Raw genomic sequence first — 22,217 nt, 5'->3', positions numbered from 1 at the left:
CAAATTTAAGCTTTTATACCATCTCAAAATTACTTCTTGAAATAAAAAATCTACAAAAAAACAGTAATTGTAATAGTTTGTAATAAAACAATACTAAAGCCAATAAATGAGTAAACAATTGAATGCCAATTAAAAAAAAATTATATATCTCTAGTGCTTCAACAAAACGTTTTGATTCTACGGAATAGAACATGCTTGCGTAACATATTATTTTATTTATTTATTTGCGTAACATATTATTTAATAGAATTAAATTAACAAAAATATAATCAAAAAATCCGTATGAAGTATAAAACGTTGTGAACATATAATGCGAGAGAGTGCCTTGAGTGTAAAGTTTAGCTAAAAGTTTAGCGATGTAACAAAAATCGTAATGTAAAAAAAGTTTCATAATAAGTACCCACAGCACAAAAAATCTACAAATAACAATTTTACTTAATTTTTCGAGCACTTTCTTGTTATATTATTTTAATTCGCAAATTTTAAAACACTTTTGTCCTATAATAGTTTGTAGATGTTCGAGATTTTTTATTTTTGCAATTGAAATCTCAAATTATCAAAATTTTAATTTTCAGAAATAAAAAAATTCTTGGAAATTGAAGAAAAATTTAGATGTCGATATTCACAGTCGGTTGCTATATGTATAAGACCATCCTTATTACTGTGTTAAAATATTACGAGTATAAGTCAATCACAAGAGCTGTATTAGCATTTTACAGTATTGCAGACAGCCTTGAAATAAGAATCGACTGTGAAATCCGGCCTTACAGGTTTAAAAAATTCTTGGAATTTTAGATAGTGCATGCAAGTTTGCCGATTATATTATAAAGTATGAAACGCATACAGTCGCAAGCGAAAACATTCTGAAAAGATTAGAAAATGTATTTGATTACATTCATGCTCATTCATAATCATTTGATTATATATAATGCTTCATTTTTTCTAATACAATTTTCATCCATTGTTAACCTATTAAAATAATTTTACGTGCATTATTTGCAGGATAATCGACAATTTTACGCAATACTATTCAAGATTTACCGAGAGACCTTCGTACACGATATAGTAACGGAGGAAACAGTGAGTGACGGAAATTATTTAAAAAAAATACAAATTCCTCCATTAAATAAAAAAGCAACTCAAGTACACGGAATCTCTAAAAGTTTTTTGCACAGGATGCTATAAAATTTTTTAAACATCTTTACAAAATAATAACCCATTAGCAGTTAACCAAACGAGCTACGGAGCAACGTGTAAAATTCTGTAAAATGATGACTCGTTTAAAACTGAAAAAATTAAAAAACAATTTTTTTCTAATAAGGCACATTTTCTGCACTTTTTTTTTTTATAGAGTTACATTAAAGACTTTTTTATCTGTTATAGCGTTTTTGGCACAGAGAATCGTGCGTCTGCTCTCTGTGCCAAAGATCTAGGATTAAATTTCAGATCTGATCAGAAACGTGATTTTATTTGATAGCTATCTCTCCGAAAGCAAACCACCGAGAAAGTATCTTGCCATGAGAACCTCTCTAAATTAAGTCGTTCGGAACTAACGTAAACTGTAGGTCCCGTACATCTGCATAAATTGTGAAGAGCGCATACCACAGAAATAGGTTGAGGGGTCACGCTCTGATAAGAGCTAGAGAGAAAGAGACATTAAAAACAACTGTTACTCCGAAAATTCGAAAACAAACAAATAATTGCTTAAAGAAAGTTTTATACAGTTTTCATAAAAAAATTGATTTTTCAAGTAGTAACGGTGCGTACTTCAAAAATATATATCATTAAAATGTCTGATATTTTATTTCTTATAAAATTTAATAAAATTAAATAAACATTTTGCATTGTACAAAATAATATAACAAAATAAAACTACTAAATGCTTTTTACTAAACAAAATTTTATTTTTTTCGATACCTGAATGCTCGATCGATAAGAATTACTAATTAATTTTAGCAACTTTTCATAGAAGGTTGCTGAAATTACATACACCCTGTATAAATCGGGATATATATGAAATATTCTTTTAATAATTCACAAAACTTCAAAATTCTAAAAATCTCTCCTAAATGATTTCAACGTTATCAGGTCCCTTAATTACAATATATTTTATTTATCTAAAAAATAAACAACTCAAAATTCTACTGAAATTTTAACATTGTATAAAGCTTTGTCCATAGTACTAGAAATCGCATTTTTACGATTCCGCCAATTAATTAATACGACTAGTTTTTTCTCTCTTTATTCGAGATTTTGGATCGATTTTTAGCATCATGAACTAAGTGTCGATTTTTTTTCTTTTTCTGCATAATTCGCTCCACTAATCGCGATATTGTTTTATATCTCGCAGAAAATATTATCGATTCTTGAGTAGAAGCACAATTGTCAAGGAATGTTCGGCTTCTCGACTATGCGGAAAACGCACTTGCCTTTTATCTTTCTCTCTATGCTAAACAGACCGCAAAAAAGCCACGCGAGCATTTGATCAAGCGGCTTTATCTTATCGCGAAAACCGAGATGTTGAGAGTGAGAAAGATTATCAGACATCCGAAACTAAGGAGATTCTGGACGAAATGGCGGATACTTATGTGGAAAGTCGTGCTTATGCGACTGCACAGCCCGATAACCACTGCATTGGAAATAATTGTAGCCATTGTCTTCACATTGCAGATTCGTTTGATATTTGAGCCGCACGCTCTTTATACGCAGGTAGCCTAACTGACAGTCGTAAAGTTGGGTTAAACAAATTTATCTCTAAACTAACATGCAATTATCCTATTTACAATTATTTCAATACTCAATATTACATTTTTAAGTTATTCTGTCAATTACTACAAAAATTACACAACTATTGTACCTTTAAAAACATCTGTTCATTAAATCCAGATTTTATAGTACTATAATTAGAATAATATGTAAGTACATTGAGAAAAAATTACTAAATTTTAATAAATATTTGTTTGAATACTTGCAATAAAATATTTACTTACGGCAAATAAATATTTATACTTAATAAAAAAATGGTAGTTAAATTACATTAATGATTCTTGTATTAAATAAATATACATTTACAATTAGTAAATATTTTATTGCAAGTATGTAAATAAATGTTTATTAAAATTTAATAATTTTTTCTTTACTGTACACATAACGGGTATAATGTACCTGAAGTAAGATTCACTTAATTTATTTTAATTTCTAAAAACTCTAATAGATCCCAAGTAACTTACAATAAAATGTACTATCTACGTATTTTTATGCTAAAAATTTTATAAACTTTTAAATAATTTTAATAAAACTATATACTTCTCTAATTTATCTTGCATTTTGCATAAAGGATTTAAATCGATACAGTCGAGATGATATTCTTGCAAAGTTACCTGATGACGTGCAATGCTGGTACACACCGAGAAATGCATTTGTAGACGAGTTGATGTTGAAAGCCGCGAAAATGCTTCGTATAAATAGTAAGATAATATCCCAAACGTACTTGTATAAAAAAAGGATTAAATGAAGGTTACATGTTGCACATTAGTTCAAGCAGCCGACAGCGAAATTAGCCTCGTGCGTTCACGTTACACGAAAAATGATACTTCCAAGGTACTATGGGCGATATTCGAAATTGATAAACACACATTTGGAAAACCGAAAGTCTTAGATTATAAAATACGTTCATCTGATATAGGCGAGAATCGAATGATTATTATGCGGGAGGAAGAACCTGCATACAAAGGTATTCTAAGTGTATCTTCATAAGTAGATTTGCAGCTTGACAATTTAAAATCTCAAATTGGTCCATAAGTATTTTTGTAAAAAGAATTTTATATTGAAAAGTATTTAAATCGCATTATTTACACTGAACTACAAATTAAGTAATTTATATAAATTTGAATTTAATTTGGATTTAATGCTAATTATTAGTATAACTATAACAATGCAATTTAATTTTGCATGCGTGCTAAACACAAATGGCTAAAATGTTCAATAAATTGTTTAATGTTTATCGTCGAAGATCCATATATGTTGAGTGGTTTTATGGCTCTACAAATGGCAATTGAGAAATCCTTCGTGGAGATGTGGACAAATCCAATGTTACCGAGGATCGCTGATAACGTAAAAACTTCAAATAATGAAATTATAATAGAATCGACATAAATAATTGTTTTAATAAACAGCAATTAATAAGAATAGACTTTTTGCAGCTGACTGTCAGCCGATTTCCATTTTACAAAGTCAACTTTTTAATCTTACCATACGTCATTCGACCCAACATAAGCGTGATCTATTACGTAATGGTTATCGCCTTCCTCTTGTTGCCAGCAGCGACGTTAAAAAAGGCACTTCACGATAAACAAACTGGATTCAGAGTGAGCATCTGTCAAACAAAATTAACTTTTTGGTCAAAATAATTCTTTAATGCTTTATGATGTGGCTGTTGTTAATAAAGATCTTTCTTTAGGGTCTTATGAGATTAACAAATATATCTTTCGCAATGTTGTACTTCGGATGGCTTAATTATCTTATGATCACCTTGTTACCCGTGACAATTGCATGTACTATTATTCTGTCCCCCGTGTTTTCGGGCACAAACGCACTAGTCGTAGTTATATTTATTATGATGTACAATATACTCTCGGTGCTTTTCATGTTCACTGTCAGCACGTTTTTTGATCATTGTAAGTTACCTAAAACATTTCTCTCGCAATATTCGAGTATATATATTTTTTAATAATAAATATAGTAATGAAGACATGCTTGATTCTTACATAGAGAAAGTTTTCTCTTAGAATATCTTCAAAATCATGGTAGTACCAATGAGATAACAAGATACATGCTGCGCTTGCGAAGAATTTTATGTGAATTTCTTTGATTTGTTAATATCTACCACAATAAAATATGAAATAATTTGTTTAAATTTTACTAAAATTACATCAAAATTATAATAAAATTAGTAACGTCACATTATTCCACTACCATAATTTTAAAAGTAAATTCTAAGAAAAATTCTTTTTGTGTTTCATTAAAAATTCTAATCTTATTACTACACCTCTTTTTATGATAGCTACAAAAGCGTTACTCACATCGGTTGTATTCTGGCTTTTTTTGACACACATAACTATTATTCTGGATCAATTCTTAGTAAGACAATCTGTTCTGTGGGAAGTCATTTCGCTGATTTTGCCGCATAGTAGCTTACTGTATGGAATAGTAGCCTTTACAATTCACTCGGGTGAGTCAACCTATTGTTTAAACTTAATCTGAATAACATAATGATTATTTAAAATATATAAAATGATGTTTAATTAAATTCAAACCAAGAAAAGAAGAAAACCAAATCGACATAAAGAAAAATATTTTTAATTAACATACACCCAAAGACCGCGTGAAATAATACAATTAAAATCGAAACAAGATCAACAACGCAATCATAGCAAATCTTGCTGCTCAAATAGTAATTCATAGAATTTTATATACATTTTCTAATTTTTCAAACTGCACGCCGTTACTATCAGTATTGAAACTTAGCTCTTACATAAATTAAATCATACCTTTTCTCGAAAAAGACTTTTAATCGCTCATATTCAAAAAATATTTTTGTATTATAAATAAAATTGTTATTTTTTGTTATTTATGAAATTATCCAACTTATGTACAAAACATAAATTAATAGTGAATGTATAGATATGCAAACAAGGAAGTTTTGCGTAGATTGCATAACACGCATTCTTCATGAGCACGTTATTCAAGCACCTATTACAAATTACTCAAGCAGTTATTGCACAAATTATTAGGCTGTTTATCACAATATTTAAATCAATCACTGATCACAACCTATCACAATAATTTTTTAGTAATTAGTACTTTATGTTCTATTAAAACATGCGATCTACAGGAATAAATTCTTTGTACTCATAATTATAAAATTAATTATTATGTATAAATTTTGTAATCATACTCACATACACACACATGCACACACATACACATAGTTTCCGATACAAAGAGATTTTGCAAGCAAAATTAATTGCATTACATACATCATATAAAAGAGGAATAATATTATTCCTCTATATTCCTCTATATATATTAATGTGCATTATGTCATCTATGTTAACAGATGATTATGAAAGCGATGATTTAAGAAATATCTGGCAAAAAGTAAAACCACGGAATTATGGCCCAATCTCGTACTTGTGGCCGCGATGGCTTTCAGAATTGATAACACTACGAGACGTTCATGATATCATTCACGCCGCAAGAAAGATTCCTGTTGGCGTAATTCTGTTTGCGTGGCTATTGCATATTATTTTTTGGTATCTGTTAGCAGTGTACTTGGATAATATTAATCCAGGAAAATTTGGCAGTGCGAAGCCCTGGTACTATTTATGCAAGGTAAATAAAAAAGATTTATAATTCCAATATATTGTAAAACTGTTATTTTTTAAAGTTATCTCACATAAATTATGTTTATGCGCAATAATATTTTTTTCAACGTTGTTTATATTTATTTCATATTTTTTAAAATATAAAATAAGTATAAATAACGTTGAAAAGAATATTATGGAAAATATAAAAGTGATTCTCATGTAATTTTTATTAAAAAATATATTATATAGAAACCTATTTATGACAATGACGAATTAACGATTCGAGGATCGACTAATTGGTCGGCAGTAGAGCACACACCATCATACATAAAGGTACATATAACATTATGTCTGGCAAATTTACTCGCAAATATTAATTCTGGCATAACATTTATTTAAAGCGACCCATGGCCGGTATTTATAATCGATTTTTATTTGAAAAACGTCCTAAGTAATAAAAGTCTTAAGATAATAATAGAGAAAAGTCATATATACCACTAACATACTGACATACACTTTATTTTTAGATTGTACTTTAAACTAAAATTCACAATGAAACTTTGAAAATATAAATACAAACTAGAAAATATCTTCTATCAAGTATAACAATTTTTATAATATTTATATAATATTGTTTTGTATTTTGTAATAATTAATGTTCTTGTAGCATAACTAAAAAGAGCTAGCGTCTGAGAAATTGAGCTCCAAAATTAATATAACAGACAGTAGTAGCAGAATTCAGACGTGACACCATTCTATCACTTCTTTTTTCTTAAGGCGAGTTTGCCAGTTTTACAATTACAAACAAATGTTACTTTGTACATCTTAGACACATACACAATCAAAAGATTAATATTACTTTTTCATATTTTTTGGTTATATTTGTTCAGATTTCAGAGCTATTGCCATTTTTTTTATTGAAACAATATAATTTGTCGAAAAGCTATAATGTGTTTTCCTTACATCAGTTGATGCGCCTAATTAGTCAATGCACAAAAGTATTACAATTATCAGAAAATTAATGATTAATCATTATGAACATTTTATAGTTTATGTTGAAATATGATATGATAAAGTAGAAAATATCTCTTTATCGATAACTCTATCTTAATACAATACTTTTACTAAAAGAATCATATTATGTAAGAAAAATTATACCTTTAGTTTTATAAAAAATGGTAATAAAATTAAAATCTCGAAAATTGTATGGCTTTGAAAAGAAAACTCTTGCTTTTATAATATTTGCCACTTCAAAACGAACAACTTTTCTCTTTGATATTTTTAAAAACGTATCATTAAAAGTGATTAAATTATAAGAACACCTTCTTAAAAAAAAAACCGTGAATAAATAAAGGGTATTTATATCTTTAATGATCTAAATAAATTACACTTCTGTCAGTATTAATACGATGTAATATGTTTCCGAGAAATAAGGTGTCGCTTTAGAAGGTCTATGTCGGTATTAGCGACCTTCTTCTTTGTGGTCGGTTTATGACAACTTAAAATACTATTTGATACGGCTTTAAACATAAAAACCGATTATGAACATCGGTCTGTGTGCATAATTATTTTTACGATCATGTCATTTACGAATTTGCATTCGTAAATTAACATCTTGGCATTTTGCTTTTTTATTATTATGCAAATATGAATCATACATCGTTTCTTTAAAACATCGACATGTTAAAATAATTCAAAATCACTAAAATATAGGATAATAAAAACATTTGACAAGATATTTAAATTGTTTGCAAGAAACGATCATTATTGTATACGTACAACACTAATTTATCATTAGAAATACATCAGATAAAGAATAATTTTCATAAAACAATAATTATCTAAATCTACTAATTGGCTATTTATTTTAGCTGGTGCTTCGTATACTTGACTTACACATGATAAAAGTGATGAAATAAATGATTCTTTTTATCAAACGTAAAAGTGAAATGACCCTTGTCGGTCGTAGCGGCTCTCAGTGCTGAATAACGAATATTTTTTTAATGAATAAGACTGCAGGCAATGATTGTGTTTCAAGTTTGACGAATATGTGGCGCATAGTTCGCGTGCGTAGGCTGCAGGTTGTAAAACTTATTCAGCCACTCTCTCCCTAACAATAAGATCCGCTGCAACCGCTGCATAGTCTCACCTTCTCACCTTTATGTTTGACATTTTCGTCAGTCAGAACTCCACTTCTTATTAATTACATTACATCGATATCATTTATGAATTTATAACGTAAATTAATACATCTTAGCATTTTGCTCTTTTATTATTCTGCTATTACAAAATTGTATATTATTTTTTTTTATAACAATTAAAAATAATTCACATAAAACAAAAGACTATAAAAGCATTTAGCAATATTTAAATTATTTTCAAGAGACAATTGTTATTTAATGCAAAAACTAATTTGTCATTTAATGATCAAAAAAATATAAATTTTACAAGACATTAATAATTACCTCTCAATTGGCTATTTATCTTAGCTGGTATTCTTCGCATGATTGATTTACATATATGAATAATAGCCATCTATTCGAGTAAGATGTGTCAGAAAGGAATTTGGCAAGTTTGGCGAACGTATTACGGCTGTAAATGATGTAACGATCGACTTTTATCATCAAGAGTTCAGTGTCATTCTGGGCCACAATGGCTCCGGCAAAAGCTGTTTGTTAAAGATGATTATCGGTACAATAAAAAATGAATTGATCACCTACTTTTGCTACAAGGTTATTAATGAAAGTGTAATATGTTACAGGAATGTATAAACCGACTCATGGTCACGTTTACTTGGAGAACGGATCACTATGTCCGATTGGTTATTGCCCGCAAGAAAATATATTAGTGAATTATTTGACGACAATACAGCATCTCTATATATTTGGCATGGTAAACATTCTTTGTTAATGAAACGTAAAAGATGACAACAACAATTGACGTCCCATATATTTAAGTAATATTTTTAATCTAAAATAAATATGTTAATATGGTGATAGTTATTTAATATATAAAATATTAATTTATGTTGTTATAGATTCTTCTGATTAAAAATTCAAGTTTTTTATATAAATGTTTAAAAATTTATAACCAATAGCGTATATGACGTAGGCTAAATTTACATACTCTCAAAAAATATTGAAAATAAACACCACTTTCATTTATAAGAACCAGTTTTCTAATGTCATAATTTATAATTAACTGACTTAATACTTGAAAGTAAACTGTTTGTCTCTCTCTCTTTTTCTTCTCTCTACTTATTAATTTACCAGTCGAACAAGATGTAGGGAAAAAAATATTAATACATATTTGCTTAATATGTAAAATAACTGTGTAGCGTAATATTTTCACGTTCAAATATGAACTATATATTAATACTCAACTTATCACAAGGGTCATATAGAAACCTATTAACAATAAATTTTATTCATCGATATTTATTAAATAATATTTTCCATTTTGCGTACAAAGTTTTAAATATTGAAAACTGTTAATTAGCAATTTTGTTAATTAAAGTACTTAAATAAAATTTATTTTTCTATTAATCCACGTAATTTTTCAATTAATAAATAAATGATTTTATCTAAATTGTTATAAATAAAAGTAAATTTAAGCTAAAATATATTATAATATTACACATAATATTACAAATATAATAGTGCATAATCAAAACTGTTGTAAGAGTTATCAAATTTTTAAAGTGTTTAAAGTTTATTCAATAACGCAATTCTTTTTTTAGATGAAAGGAATGACTTATATGGATGCATATAGGGAATCATTAAAGTTGTTAAAGCAGCTCAACTTAGAGTACGTGAAGGATACGAAAGCGAAATCTTGCTCCTTTGGTACGCAAAGAAGAATTTGTCTAGCAATGGCACTTATCGGCAATACTAATGTACGTTATTCAATTTATAAATTTAACGAATTATAGTAAATCCAAAAATTGTAATCAATAAGTAAATTGGAGCATATCGTTTTTCGTTTAAGTCAATAAAATATAAATTCTCATAGATCCTCATTCTCGACGAACCTACATACGGTATTGACCCTGAGCACAAAAAGCTAATGTGGGATTTACTTTTGGTAAATGATTTTCTTTGAATAGATTGTTTTAATGTATAGAATAAAAAAAAACCGTATCAAATACGCAATAACGTTTTACAGGATATAAAAAGACACAAGACGATACTAATAGCAACTCATTCTATGGAAGTTGCGGATTTTCTTGCCGATAGAATCGCTATAATTGCAAACGGAAAGATCGAATGTTACGGCTCAAAAATGTATTTAAATCGTCGATATGGTAAGATATAACTCTCTTATTGACAATTTAAATTGTATAAAATAAAATCAATCTTTTAAGATAAAAAAAAGAATTTAAAGATGTTAACCAATTTTTCGATTTTATTTAATCAAATTTTTCTAAAATTAATTGAAATTAGAGATCGGTTATGTACTAAGTTTATTGGTACAAGAAGATTGTAATGTGAAGCAAATTCATACGGAAATACAAGAATTTTCAGCAGATCCAATTACTCTGCGAAGCGTGATGGGTTTAGTAATAAGATTCGATGTGCCAAGAAAAAGTCGATTTACTAAATTACTTCAACATTTAGAAATCAATAAGGAAGAATTGAAAATTGTGTCGGTCGCATTAAGTACTGCTAGTATCGAGGGTCAATTCCTCAGGTGCAATCATGTTTAATTTCAACATTTATTTCCAATATTGATTTCCAATTTAAGATGATTAACAAATTCCTTATATCTAAATTTTAAAAGTTAAAGCTAAATATAATATTTTCCATTTATAAAATATGTATTATAGTAAGAAAAATCATTTTACTTTTTAATTTTTTATAGTTTACACGTAAATTTTATACCAGTAAGTACCAACGTTAATTATTTTGTATTTAGAATAGGTTTAGAAAGCCAATTTAAGGAGCGAAGCGTGAAATTACCTAGCAACAAGTACGAACTCATTGTGCAACAGAGGCGACGGCACTTGTTACAGACAGGTAAAATTTTGACATTACAGTCTATCAAGTTGTAAAATATAAAATATAGTAAATAGCAATAAAAGTAATAATTGGAATTTGTTTATCAATAATGATTCATTTAAAATAATTTAACAATGATATAATAAATACATGACGCTAGACATCGTAAACAAATTAATTAAATTACATTCTTGATTAATTAAATGTTGATCTAAAATATAATTATTAGCTGAGCCATGGGAACGATTGACCGGTAACACTTTACGACGACAGCAAATTTTTGCGATGTTCTACAAGAAATTAATGCACATCGCTTCGTCCTGGAAAACATACACGTTTTCGGTAAATTTCTCGTTTTGTTACAAAAAAAAAACATAACATATACTGTGTATCTATAATTTATATTATATTATATATAAGTAAAAAAAGTTGTTTTAGATAATCTTGGCGATTATTACACTCACTTTGGTTACCATGATCGCTGAGTTGAGCAGTTTCACTCTCTTTGACACGAGGTAAGTTGGTTTTACTTGCCACTGTAAAAAAAATTATTTCCTTCATGTAAATATATAAATAAAATAAATGTATAAATTACTGCGATGTTTATTACATTATTTTATAAAAATTGTACGCTATCTTTTAATAATCATTTACGTGACTGTTATTAAAATGCAATAATACTATTATTAAACAGCATAATATATAATATCATTATATAAAGAAATTACTTATTATATTTTGGCACTTTATTTTTACACATAATGATTTTTTACTTTTTTTATCAAGTAAAATTTAGTACTAATAGAAAATTACGTTGCATTTTTTTATGATATACATTAAAGCACATTTAGAAATTTTACGATAGATATTTTATGCACAAAAAATAATTTTTTATAAAAATAAACTAAAAAAAAATTAAAATATGTAATTATTTCTGTAGCGAGAAGATAATGAATCTGACGAGTTACATAGACCAAAATTTTCACGTGCTATATTATGCGGCTGATGATAAGTCCATGAGAGACTTTCTTGTCACATTGTACATCACTGGTCAAGCATATAGTGAAAGGCATAATTATCATATCTCCAAAAACATTCCAGCCACGGATGTTATGGCTCACCCTGACTTACATTCGATAGAGGTATCGTAAAAAGATGTATCCTAAAAATGTTACAATTATTCATTATTTCATAACAGTTTAGAGATCGTTATGTGATGTCCATCGATACATACGCAGACGGACGTGTACAACTTATGTATTCATCCACTGCTATGCACAGTGGACCAATCGCATTAAATTTACTGCATAATGCGTTATTGCGTTATCATTCCGGTTCAGATGATTGTTGGATCAAACTGACTAGTCGACCATTAATTCGTCCGGGACAGGTAATGTCTTCGACATTAATTAATGTAATTTAATTAAATTTAAGTAGTTTTTCATCACATTAATTATACATTTTAAGCTTATCTACTTTTGGGTATATGAGAGAAATAGATTATTTATAGATATTATATAATAACTAAATAAAATTGAGATAAAGGAGTATTTTTTAATGTTTGATAAAATATTTGTGTGCCATTATGTATAAAAATCATAAATCCAAAAAAAAAGGTGAACATTCTGTATTTTTCACGTCTCAGCATTTAAAAAGTTTAAATATATGATATTTACAGTGGCAACATTTGTTGATTCACCCACGTAGCATACGGAACTGGGCAAACGCTGCTATAATAATAACTTTATTCCTTCTTCTACCTTCCATTGACATGGGAATACGAGAACTAAATACACACTCAAAGATGTTGCAAACCAATGCGATCGGTGTATCTCCACGAATCTATTGGATCCCGACATATATTATTGATTTTCTTCTGTATACGTTTTCCATATTGCTCTTTGGGATTGTTATCTTAACTATCTATAGCCGCACATTGTATTTCTCAAATTTAGAGATCGGTAAGAATTTTATTTTTAAATTATACGAAATATTTATCTCTGCTCGTATTTTCTATCACACAACAAATGAATTCTTAAAGAAATGCATAAATGTTTTAATTTAAGAATATTTTATGCTTAGAATAGCACCAAGACTAAATAATCTTCGATTAAGAATAAATTATTTTTAAGGAAAGATATTCTTAATTGAAAACAAATTTTACTTTATTTAAAGAATAGAATTGCGCCCGTTTAACATTAAATATGCTTGCATTAGGATTATTTTTTCTTCAAGCAGGCAGGTCTGCTACGGCGGATTTATTTGCACATTTTACTCATGTTGTTTAACGTGATGGGATGCAAGAAGATCTCTCTAAAAGTCGTTGCGGTAGTCTCGCGTAGCGAGAGACTCCGCTTGCCCATGGCGCGCGTGCACGCCGGTCAATGCTCGGGTCGTTGACCGCTACGCCGCGCGCCACTCCCCACTCCGTCTGAACCGAGGAGAGTGGGAAGGCAGGCCAGACGACGCACACGTGCGCTTGTCTGACAGAATCGTATACGGTCAACGACCCGAGTGGGGGAGCATTAACCGGAGTGCACGCGCGCTTTGGGTAGGCGGAGTGGGGAGTCTCTCGCTTCGCAAGCTACCGCAACGGCTTTTAGGGAGATCTTCTTGCATCGCGCCGCGTTATTTGAGACTGTCTACTGGTTTTACGGGTGAAAGAAACTAAACGCAACACCAGTAATATTCATTTCTGCCAACTGCATTATTTTTACTTGTAATAACCAAAGTTATTTTCGAACAGAGGGTGAATCATCTTGCTTGATACTGGGATCCGCCGAGTTGTTATGCACACTGTTGCCCGTGAATGCGAAACAAGTGCGTTTCGAGCGCACTTTCAAATATGTAATTCTTAATCCAAGACTAAATAGCTTTCAAATAATGTGATTGAGTTTGTCGTGAGAACAATATGATATTAAAAATAAAAATACGATCTTAAAAATAAAATATACTTTGCACAAATCTATTTATTATTGATGCAAGTAAACAGTTGTAATTGAAGACAGCATTTCAAACTTAAATGAAAACAAATAGCATTTAAGAATAAAAATATACGTGAATTAAGAATTTGTTTTTTTGTGTGAATAAAACTTATATTTTTCAATTTATTAAAAATTATTTTTTTTTTAACATATCGCAAACTTTGCGATAGTAAATTTTTTTTATGAAACAAAAATGTTATATATTTATGGATGTATATGTTACATAAGAATTAGAAACTTAATCCTAAAAATACCTGTAATTGATTAATGTTTCAGTCCAAGTACTGATGATATTCCTGTGTTACGGAGGGTGCGCCATTCCATTAGGTTATTGCATACAACTTTTTACAAGGAAACCACAAAATGCATATTTAATCATGATATTAATCAATTTTGTAGCGTGTCAGTAATTAGATACATTATTTATTTATTTAATTATATATTGCTTCATGAAACGAACAATTTTGCTGAAAGATATAAAAATTTTGTCAGATATAAATCTGAAAATAATTACATTAGACACTCTAAATATTCAAACATCTTACGTAATTATGTATTTTAATGGTCCAACTTAATATTTCCAAATAGTACATGATGATTTCATATACGTGTATATAGTTTTATAAAAAACCAATAAAAAACGATATATCAAAAAAGTTTCTAAAACCATATAATTTATAAAACGTAATATTTTTATGTTTCTATACAATTAAGAAAAATTTTTATAATGGTTTCAAAAACATATTTTTATCAGAAAAGAAACGTTTTTCAAATGAACATTTTAATTCATAAAAAAACACTTAAAACATATAAAACAATTATAAAACGCTTATAAAATGTATAAAACATTTTTTAATTTGTAGTTATTTAATTGTGTAGTTATTTTTTATCTAGTAAAATAGATATTTCTATCTAGTAAAATTTTTATATATTTTATTAAAACTGTTCTTTCCGTGATTTATAAATTTTTACTGTAAAAAATAACATTGAATTTAATTTGGCATACTAAAATATCTGTAATTAAATACAGAATACATTTTGCAGTGCTATTGGTCAACAGCTCTGTTATTTTTCCATTGGTATTTCGCGTACTCAGCAAAACCGAAAGATATGTGTTAGAATTTCTTGTACATATATTTCCACCATACGTTTTAGCTTGTGCTCTAAGCAATTACATTATGCTAAATTTATATAACAGACAATGCAGTTACTTTCATACTTGCGATACAGAATTTTATATTGAAGATCCTTGTTGTCGTAAGCTCATAAAAATTATCATTATTATAATTATAAACTATTATCTCTTGCTATACAATGCTACTAATATGATACATTTCAGAAAATTGTCAAGGAGAAAATTGTTACAAGCAATTAGATGTAATGCTGATTAAACAATTCGGCTCTGAGTATGATCATTCAGTTATAGACGACATACTTTTAATGATATGTCAAATATTCGCCTTTTATATAGTACTAGAGATTTTCGAAGAAAAGAATCGTAGAAAGTGGTACAGTTATTTTATGCCTCCCATGAAAGATGATGATATTATAGAATCGGAAGTTACGAAGGAAAAGAAGCAAGTCGAAGAATATATGAAACGTAAAAAAAAGATCTAGTAGAAGATGAAAGTTATATATTATATTATTTGCGCTTTCTCTCTCTCTCTCTATCTCTTTCTCTCTCTCTCTCTCTCTCTCTCTCTCTCTCTCTCTCTCTCTCTCTTGCTTCTGCTTTTGCTTTTTTTTAAGCTTATAAATGTGCGATACATACACTCTTTTATTAAAAAATTATTTAAAACATTTTCACTTTTTACTAAAAAATATTTTATCTCTTTTTTTCTGCATACAGATTATGATGAAACAAAATCGCTTCCATCGCGAGTTGCTCTCGTTGTCCAAAATTTAACAAAAAAATACGCTGGAGAAGCAGTGGTTCGAGGAATTAACTTTAATGTAAGCAAATTTATCTAATTCTGATTAAATGATTTGTTCCTGTATATCATTTCATTTTACTATATAACCTTTATGGAAAAATAGTAGCGATAAATCTGTTGAAACTAATAATATAGTATTAGTTTCGAGCAACTTTTTTATAACTTCTAATTTTTTTCGAGTATAATAGTATTTTTCCACGAGGAAATATAATATTAAATACACAGATTTTGTCTACACAGGTCTACCATCAAGAGTGTTTTGGCTTGTTAGGATTTAACGGTGCGGGAAAATCAACGATTTACAAGATGCTGGTAGGTCAAACAAAAATGTCGGCTGGAAAAGCAGTTTTAAATGACTACGAATTCGCAAGAAACCCAGATATGGTGAGCATTATCTTATTATTCTTCCAAAATGCAACAAAATAATTATATCATTGTTAACTAATACAAAGCATTTAGTGAGAAGCATATATAACTTTTCTACATCCAACATTTTAATGTCCCATTCATTTTTTAGATAGCATGTTAATTATTAGAAATTTTTTATTGTTTTATATAAAAGTTCGTAGGTATGATAGGATACTGCCCGCAAACTAACGGATTGAGCGATTTCATGACAGGAAGGCAATACTTGCAGCTACACGCGGCACTTCGCGGTGTCCCATATGTGCATATCAATAATGAAGTGAACAAATGGCTAGATGTATTGGGTAAAAATATACAGTATCAAAATCAGAACAAATTAAAAATTTCTTGCTTCGTTTAAAACAATGCAAAGTATTAAACACTAAATAATCTTCGATAATAAAATTCATTTCCTAGATATGTTGGATTTTGAGAATTTAAAAATCGCCCACTACTCCTGGGGAATTCGAAGAAGACTTTGCATACTGCAAAGTTTAGTCGGCGATTTACCGATGATATTTATGGACGAACCATCCGCTGGAGTCGATCTAATGAGCAGACACGCAATCTGCGAAATTTTGCATCAGATACGGGAGATGGGAAAATCTATATTGATCACTACGGATAGGTCAGTTTGCAAGAAATAAACATTACACATACAAAGTACACATCAAATTCGATTTTATGAATTTCAGTATGCGAGAAGCAGAAGCGATGTGTTTACGCGTTGGCATTATGGCTAACGGCCAATTTACCACAATTGGATCTTGCGAGCATCTGAAGGAAAAGTACGGCCATAACTTCATGTTAAACATTAAAATAGTACCGGGATATCAACTTGCGCATCTCGAGAAGATCAAGAATATTATTAGCGAAAGCTTTCCAGCAATAAGATTCAAGGACAGTTACTTGGTAAGTGGGACGTATAATTTTACATACTGATCTGATGTACTATTTTTCAATAATTTAGATAAACGCATTTGAAAGATTTTTATAAAATATAAACTAAGAAAGAAATTTACTTCTTATTATATATTTATTTAGTGTATAGTAAGGTATAAGATACACATACAAGATTTATATAATACATTGTTTATATAAATCGTACATATCTTATATCTTATAAGATAAGATATAAGATTTATATAATAAGATATACACTGTTAAATTCGTAATGTCGAATTGTACCCAATTTGAGTCACCTTTTAAACATTCCTATGTCACCACTGCTCATACTTCATACAACGTCGTTAAATTAACTAAAACAATAAAGTTAAAAAATTTAACTCGAGAAATATGTTAAATTTTGACTCAAATTTAGTTTGTTTATTAAGTCCATATATTAACATTATAAACGCTTACTTTGAAACTAAGAAGTGCAACTACAGAAACGTGTTCATTAAATGTAGTTGTTTTTTTTTAATCACATGTTCTCTGTGTTAAAATGATAAATTTCGACACACACACATAAAAGTTAAAAATAACATAATGTTATTTAACTCAAAGAATTGATTTAAATTTGATATTTAACAGTGTATATTGTTGTTACACATTTATTTTTGCTTTGCCGCAGGGTGTTCTTAAATACGAATTAGAGACTGACATTTCGTACAGTTACGTGTTTGATAAACTCGAAAAGCTAAGGCAGAGATACGTGTGGATCACAGACTTTTCAGTCACTCAACCGTCAATGGATGAAGTATTTCTAACTTTAGCAAAACAGAAAAGAGAGCCTCGTAAAAAATTGACATTTTACGAACGTCTACGTTCGTGGACTGCACGTATTATGCGTTAAATCAATTTCATTGTCACATAATGGCATGTGCATGTTTTTTTTATTACTGTATTGTATAAATGTTTTTAATTCGTTAATTGTTATATTTGTTAAGTAATATTAATATTTATGTATTAACGTTATTTCGTCTGTGTGTTAGTAGGGACCCGGACCGAATGAGTATTTCGGTTCAATATTATGGTTACGATTTAACAAATAATTGAAATAACTGTTCCAGTTTCGGTTTTTTTAACCAAAGAAGAAAACTGAAACCGTTTAAATTCTAGAATTTTTTCGGTTATAATTACGGTTCTTTTATAATTATCCTTTTCTACATTTTTCGTTTTTCTATTACACAGTATAATTTTTAATGTGCCTTTATATTTCTATTCTGTCTGTAAACGTAAAAGAAAAAAAAGTAAAAATTATTGAGAATGGAACAACAAAAAATGTGGAATAGAATAATTTAAATATATATATACGTATAAAGATAGAGAAAACAATATAAAAATATTTAAAATAATACTAATCTCTTTATATTTTACATTTTTTTTAATACTTGATGATACTTCTCTATTATCAGAATTGAAAATTCATAAGCTTTTATAACTTTATATAAATTTGAACATTTGTTTTCTTCCATTTTTGATATTTTTGTAACTAGAATACGTTTGGAAAGCACATTATCAGTGCAATTATATCGTTCTATCTTTAACATTTTAGATGTAAAACAATTTAAAGATAGAATGATTCAATCACTAACAGCGCGCACCCTGTATGCAACCAGTATCACACGTAACCAATTATATTCGTGCTCTTAATGAAAAGCTCGAGTTTGTTAAATCTTATAATCTCATAAAGAAAATAATATGGGTAGATAAAAGTATTATAATAATAAAAATAATGAATTATATATTAAGAACCAGAAAAAAATCGAAAAAAAAATCGTAAACCAGAAATAATATTATTGGTCCAGTTATAATTCCGGTGTTATAAATTTTGTAAAATTTTTGTACGGTTTATAATTTTAATTGAACTAATGAAAAGGTTATGGAACGGTTATTGGTTCCGATTCCACTTCGGTCCGGGTCTTTGTCTATTAGTATTATTTCTCGAAACATATCGTAAATTTGATTCAACATTATATCAACATTTGCGATATAAATGTAGTTGTTTAAATACATAAATAAATTAAATATACAAATAAAAATGTAATTAAAATTAATCACTATTTTCTCTACAGCATGCTATCGACGATTATTTTTCAGTACCTGCAGAATTTTTTTCAAATTCATGTAATTTTACTATTTCTTTGCTAACTATTCATTTATACGACTTAATTTCTTCGTTCTTTTTCCAAGAAATCATCTCCCATTGCATTAGTGTTTTATTTTTTTTTTTTTTAACTAAGACTTTCAATTTCTGTTTCATCTTTATTCGAAGAATTACATTTCACCCTCTTTCCTCTTCAGACTTTTGTCTCTTCGACAAAGATAAATGTCTACATATCCACTATCATCCTCAGTCTCTATTTTGTCCTCATATTCATATAGTTCTACGTTCTCTTTGCTCTCCACTATAACTTTTTGCCAAATAAATTCAACGTACGAGCTTATAATCTGCATAAATGCCAAGCTCAAATCCTTCTTCAAGAAAGGCATGAAATACATGTTCAATCTTCTGTGAAGTAATGACCGCTTTCCTTCTACATTAATTGTAGTCGCAGACAGTTTGTAAGGTCTTGTTTCGTCAGTGTGATAATGCAAATACACTGCCGCGTCATGAGTATCACTAGTGTAAACGTCTTTCACGTTGTGCATTGCCAATCTGATTAAAGTAACATTATTATTGTGATATATGAAGCCGTTTTGAATCTTTAAAAATAAGTTCTGAAAAAGAAAACGTTTTTAATCAATCTATTTAATTCATTTTAAATGATAGTAAATAAGTAAAACTAAATAATAAAGTAATTCTGCTAATGTATAGTTACTGTAGTAGATACGAGATTTTGCATTTTCAATATGTTAAAAAATAAGCAACAAGTATATCATTTCTTATGATAAATTCTTTTATAATTACCTTCAACTCAATAACCTGTTTTAATCGGCGGAAGTAACAGTCAATGTTGAGCTGGCAAGTTTTTAAAATGTGTTTTACGTTATTCAAATCATCGATAGGATACCGCCATAATATGTCGGTCACGTTGATGAAATCAGGCAGTACACATTTACCTAACTTTCCACGGCCATCGCCATCTATCAATACCTCCATCGTGTATGAATCATTCCTCGTGATATTTCCAGGGTTAGATATTTCGAAAATAAATCTCGAATTTCGTTCAAAGTCGATGCACTGTACTTTCGCGAACTGAGAAATATTACGGCACAATTCCGTTTGCACGTCCGATTCATCATGAGATGTCGCAGCATCGTGCAATAATTTCCATGATTCTTTCGCAACCTGTGATTGATCGACTTTGGAAGTTTCCGTTGCACTTTCCAGCAGAGAAATGTATGTTTTCAGCATAGAGATTGTTTCTCTCAGTTCTAAGCTTGTATACTGAATGTTCGGTTCTAAATGAAGAAAAATATCTTCGTGTCATTTCTCGTTTAAATGTGACAATGTACACTATGTATATATGACAATTTGATATACCAAAATATCATTAAAATTTTAACATTTTATTTTATAATAAATACTTATAAAATTAAATCAAAATAAAAGTTTTGTTACAAAAATTAAATTCGATACTTCAGTCAAATTTATTGACTGTCGTTATACTTGATTACATATTTAACAAATTATTTAGTTAAATACAATTTTATAAAAACATGCGATTTATTATAAACTCTTATTGTATATAAAAAATAATAAAGAAAAATACCTGAATTGTTAGAACTATCATCTGTATCCATACTTGAACTTTGATCTCTTCTCTTGCAATTAAGTGTAAATACATAAAAACATAATGTTCACTTTTCCACCAAGTTTTTACTCGATTTGGCATATGCCCAAGAACAAAATACACAAGTTTTTTCTTTAATGACGCTCTTATCCACTGGACATAATTCGTCGTAACACAAATGAGTTTTCATGAATATACGTACAAATAAAATGACAATTTACGTATAAATAATCTATAATATAAATTTACGACACATGTAATGTGTAGTGAGTATTTGAAAACGCGTACTACACTGCGAGAGAAATTCTTGATTTCCCAAAACGACTCATGTTTATGTACGTGTTATTCAAGGAAGGTGAAATTATAACAACAAATATAAACTTGTTTTGCAACAAGATTTTCGTCAAATCGAATGAGATTTGTTCGATCTCTATATGCTTGATTTTTCTTAGAGAGATAAGAAGAAAAAAATTTTTAATTTACGCTTCCAATATACGCTTCTAATTTATATGACTTATAGCGACTTAAAAATTATAATTCTAAGTAAAATAACATGAATACGTCAGAAATCAAAATCGATGTACTTTTATATAGAAAAATAAGAATTATTATAAAGTAATGAACAAAAGAATGAGAAAAAAGGAAAATTGATCAAATTACGAAAATTGATTGCTTTAAACAAGCAGAAAAAACTCGAATTAATATATTAGACTCAAACTAATATATTAAGTGTAAAAAGATAAAAAATAATTTAAAAAATATGGAAATTTTTATGCAAATTTATTGATGTCCATAATACTGTTTCTGCTGTCTATTTTTTCAATTATTTTTAAAATTATTCTTTAATATT

At 28.7% G+C, this 22,217-nt stretch overlaps 4 protein-coding genes across 5 annotated transcripts; 3 read left to right on the top strand and 1 right to left on the bottom strand.

The window, feature by feature from the left end:
• Positions 1 to 5,737: 5,737 nt before the first annotated feature.
• On the top strand, positions 5,738 to 10,800 carry LOC105203855 (ABC transporter A family member 11). Its single transcript, XM_039450359.1, has 6 exons — positions 5,738 to 6,393; positions 6,618 to 6,701; positions 9,130 to 9,260; positions 10,108 to 10,263; positions 10,380 to 10,451; positions 10,533 to 10,800. The coding sequence occupies exons 3-6, from the start codon at positions 9,132 to 9,134 to the stop codon at positions 10,680 to 10,682; spliced, it is 507 nt and encodes a 168-aa protein (XP_039306293.1). The 5' UTR covers positions 5,738 to 6,393; positions 6,618 to 6,701; positions 9,130 to 9,131; the 3' UTR covers positions 10,683 to 10,800.
• Positions 10,801 to 11,605: 805 nt separating this feature from the next.
• On the top strand, positions 11,606 to 14,774 carry LOC120358007 (ABC transporter A family member 1-like). Of its 2 annotated transcripts, none has more exons than XM_039450357.1 (5): positions 11,606 to 11,707; positions 11,804 to 11,880; positions 12,306 to 12,755; positions 13,044 to 13,326; positions 14,626 to 14,774. In XM_039450357.1, the coding sequence occupies exons 3-5, from the start codon at positions 12,582 to 12,584 to the stop codon at positions 14,757 to 14,759; spliced, it is 591 nt and encodes a 196-aa protein (XP_039306291.1). In that variant the 5' UTR covers positions 11,606 to 11,707; positions 11,804 to 11,880; positions 12,306 to 12,581; the 3' UTR covers positions 14,760 to 14,774. The 2 variants fall into 2 exon arrangements, with proteins under 2 accessions (XP_039306291.1, XP_039306292.1); XM_039450358.1 differs by having other exon boundaries at positions 11,620 to 11,707; positions 11,795 to 11,880.
• Positions 14,775 to 15,629: 855 nt separating this feature from the next.
• On the top strand, positions 15,630 to 18,505 carry LOC113003877 (ATP-binding cassette sub-family A member 3). Its single transcript, XM_039450356.1, has 7 exons — positions 15,630 to 15,949; positions 16,199 to 16,302; positions 16,524 to 16,667; positions 16,846 to 16,993; positions 17,106 to 17,316; positions 17,384 to 17,600; positions 18,262 to 18,505. Exons 1-7 carry the CDS (start codon positions 15,730 to 15,732, stop codon positions 18,481 to 18,483), a joined length of 1,266 nt encoding a protein of 421 aa, XP_039306290.1. The 5' UTR covers positions 15,630 to 15,729; the 3' UTR covers positions 18,484 to 18,505.
• LOC105203798 lies at positions 17,706 to 21,885 on the bottom strand. Its single transcript, XM_011172703.3, has 3 exons — positions 21,347 to 21,885; positions 20,542 to 21,035; positions 17,706 to 20,351 (listed from the first exon to the last, which is right to left on the bottom strand). Exons 1-3 carry the CDS (start codon positions 21,375 to 21,377, stop codon positions 19,908 to 19,910), a joined length of 969 nt encoding a protein of 322 aa, XP_011171005.2. The 5' UTR covers positions 21,378 to 21,885; the 3' UTR covers positions 17,706 to 19,907.
• Positions 21,886 to 22,217: the final 332 nt, after the last annotated feature.

This window comes from Solenopsis invicta, chromosome 6 (genome assembly GCF_016802725.1).
Source record: "Solenopsis invicta isolate M01_SB chromosome 6, UNIL_Sinv_3.0, whole genome shotgun sequence".
NCBI lineage: Eukaryota > Metazoa > Arthropoda > Insecta > Hymenoptera > Formicidae > Solenopsis > Solenopsis invicta.
Note: the sequence above shows the minus strand (reverse complement) of the source record. Positions and strands in the feature narration are given on the sequence as shown.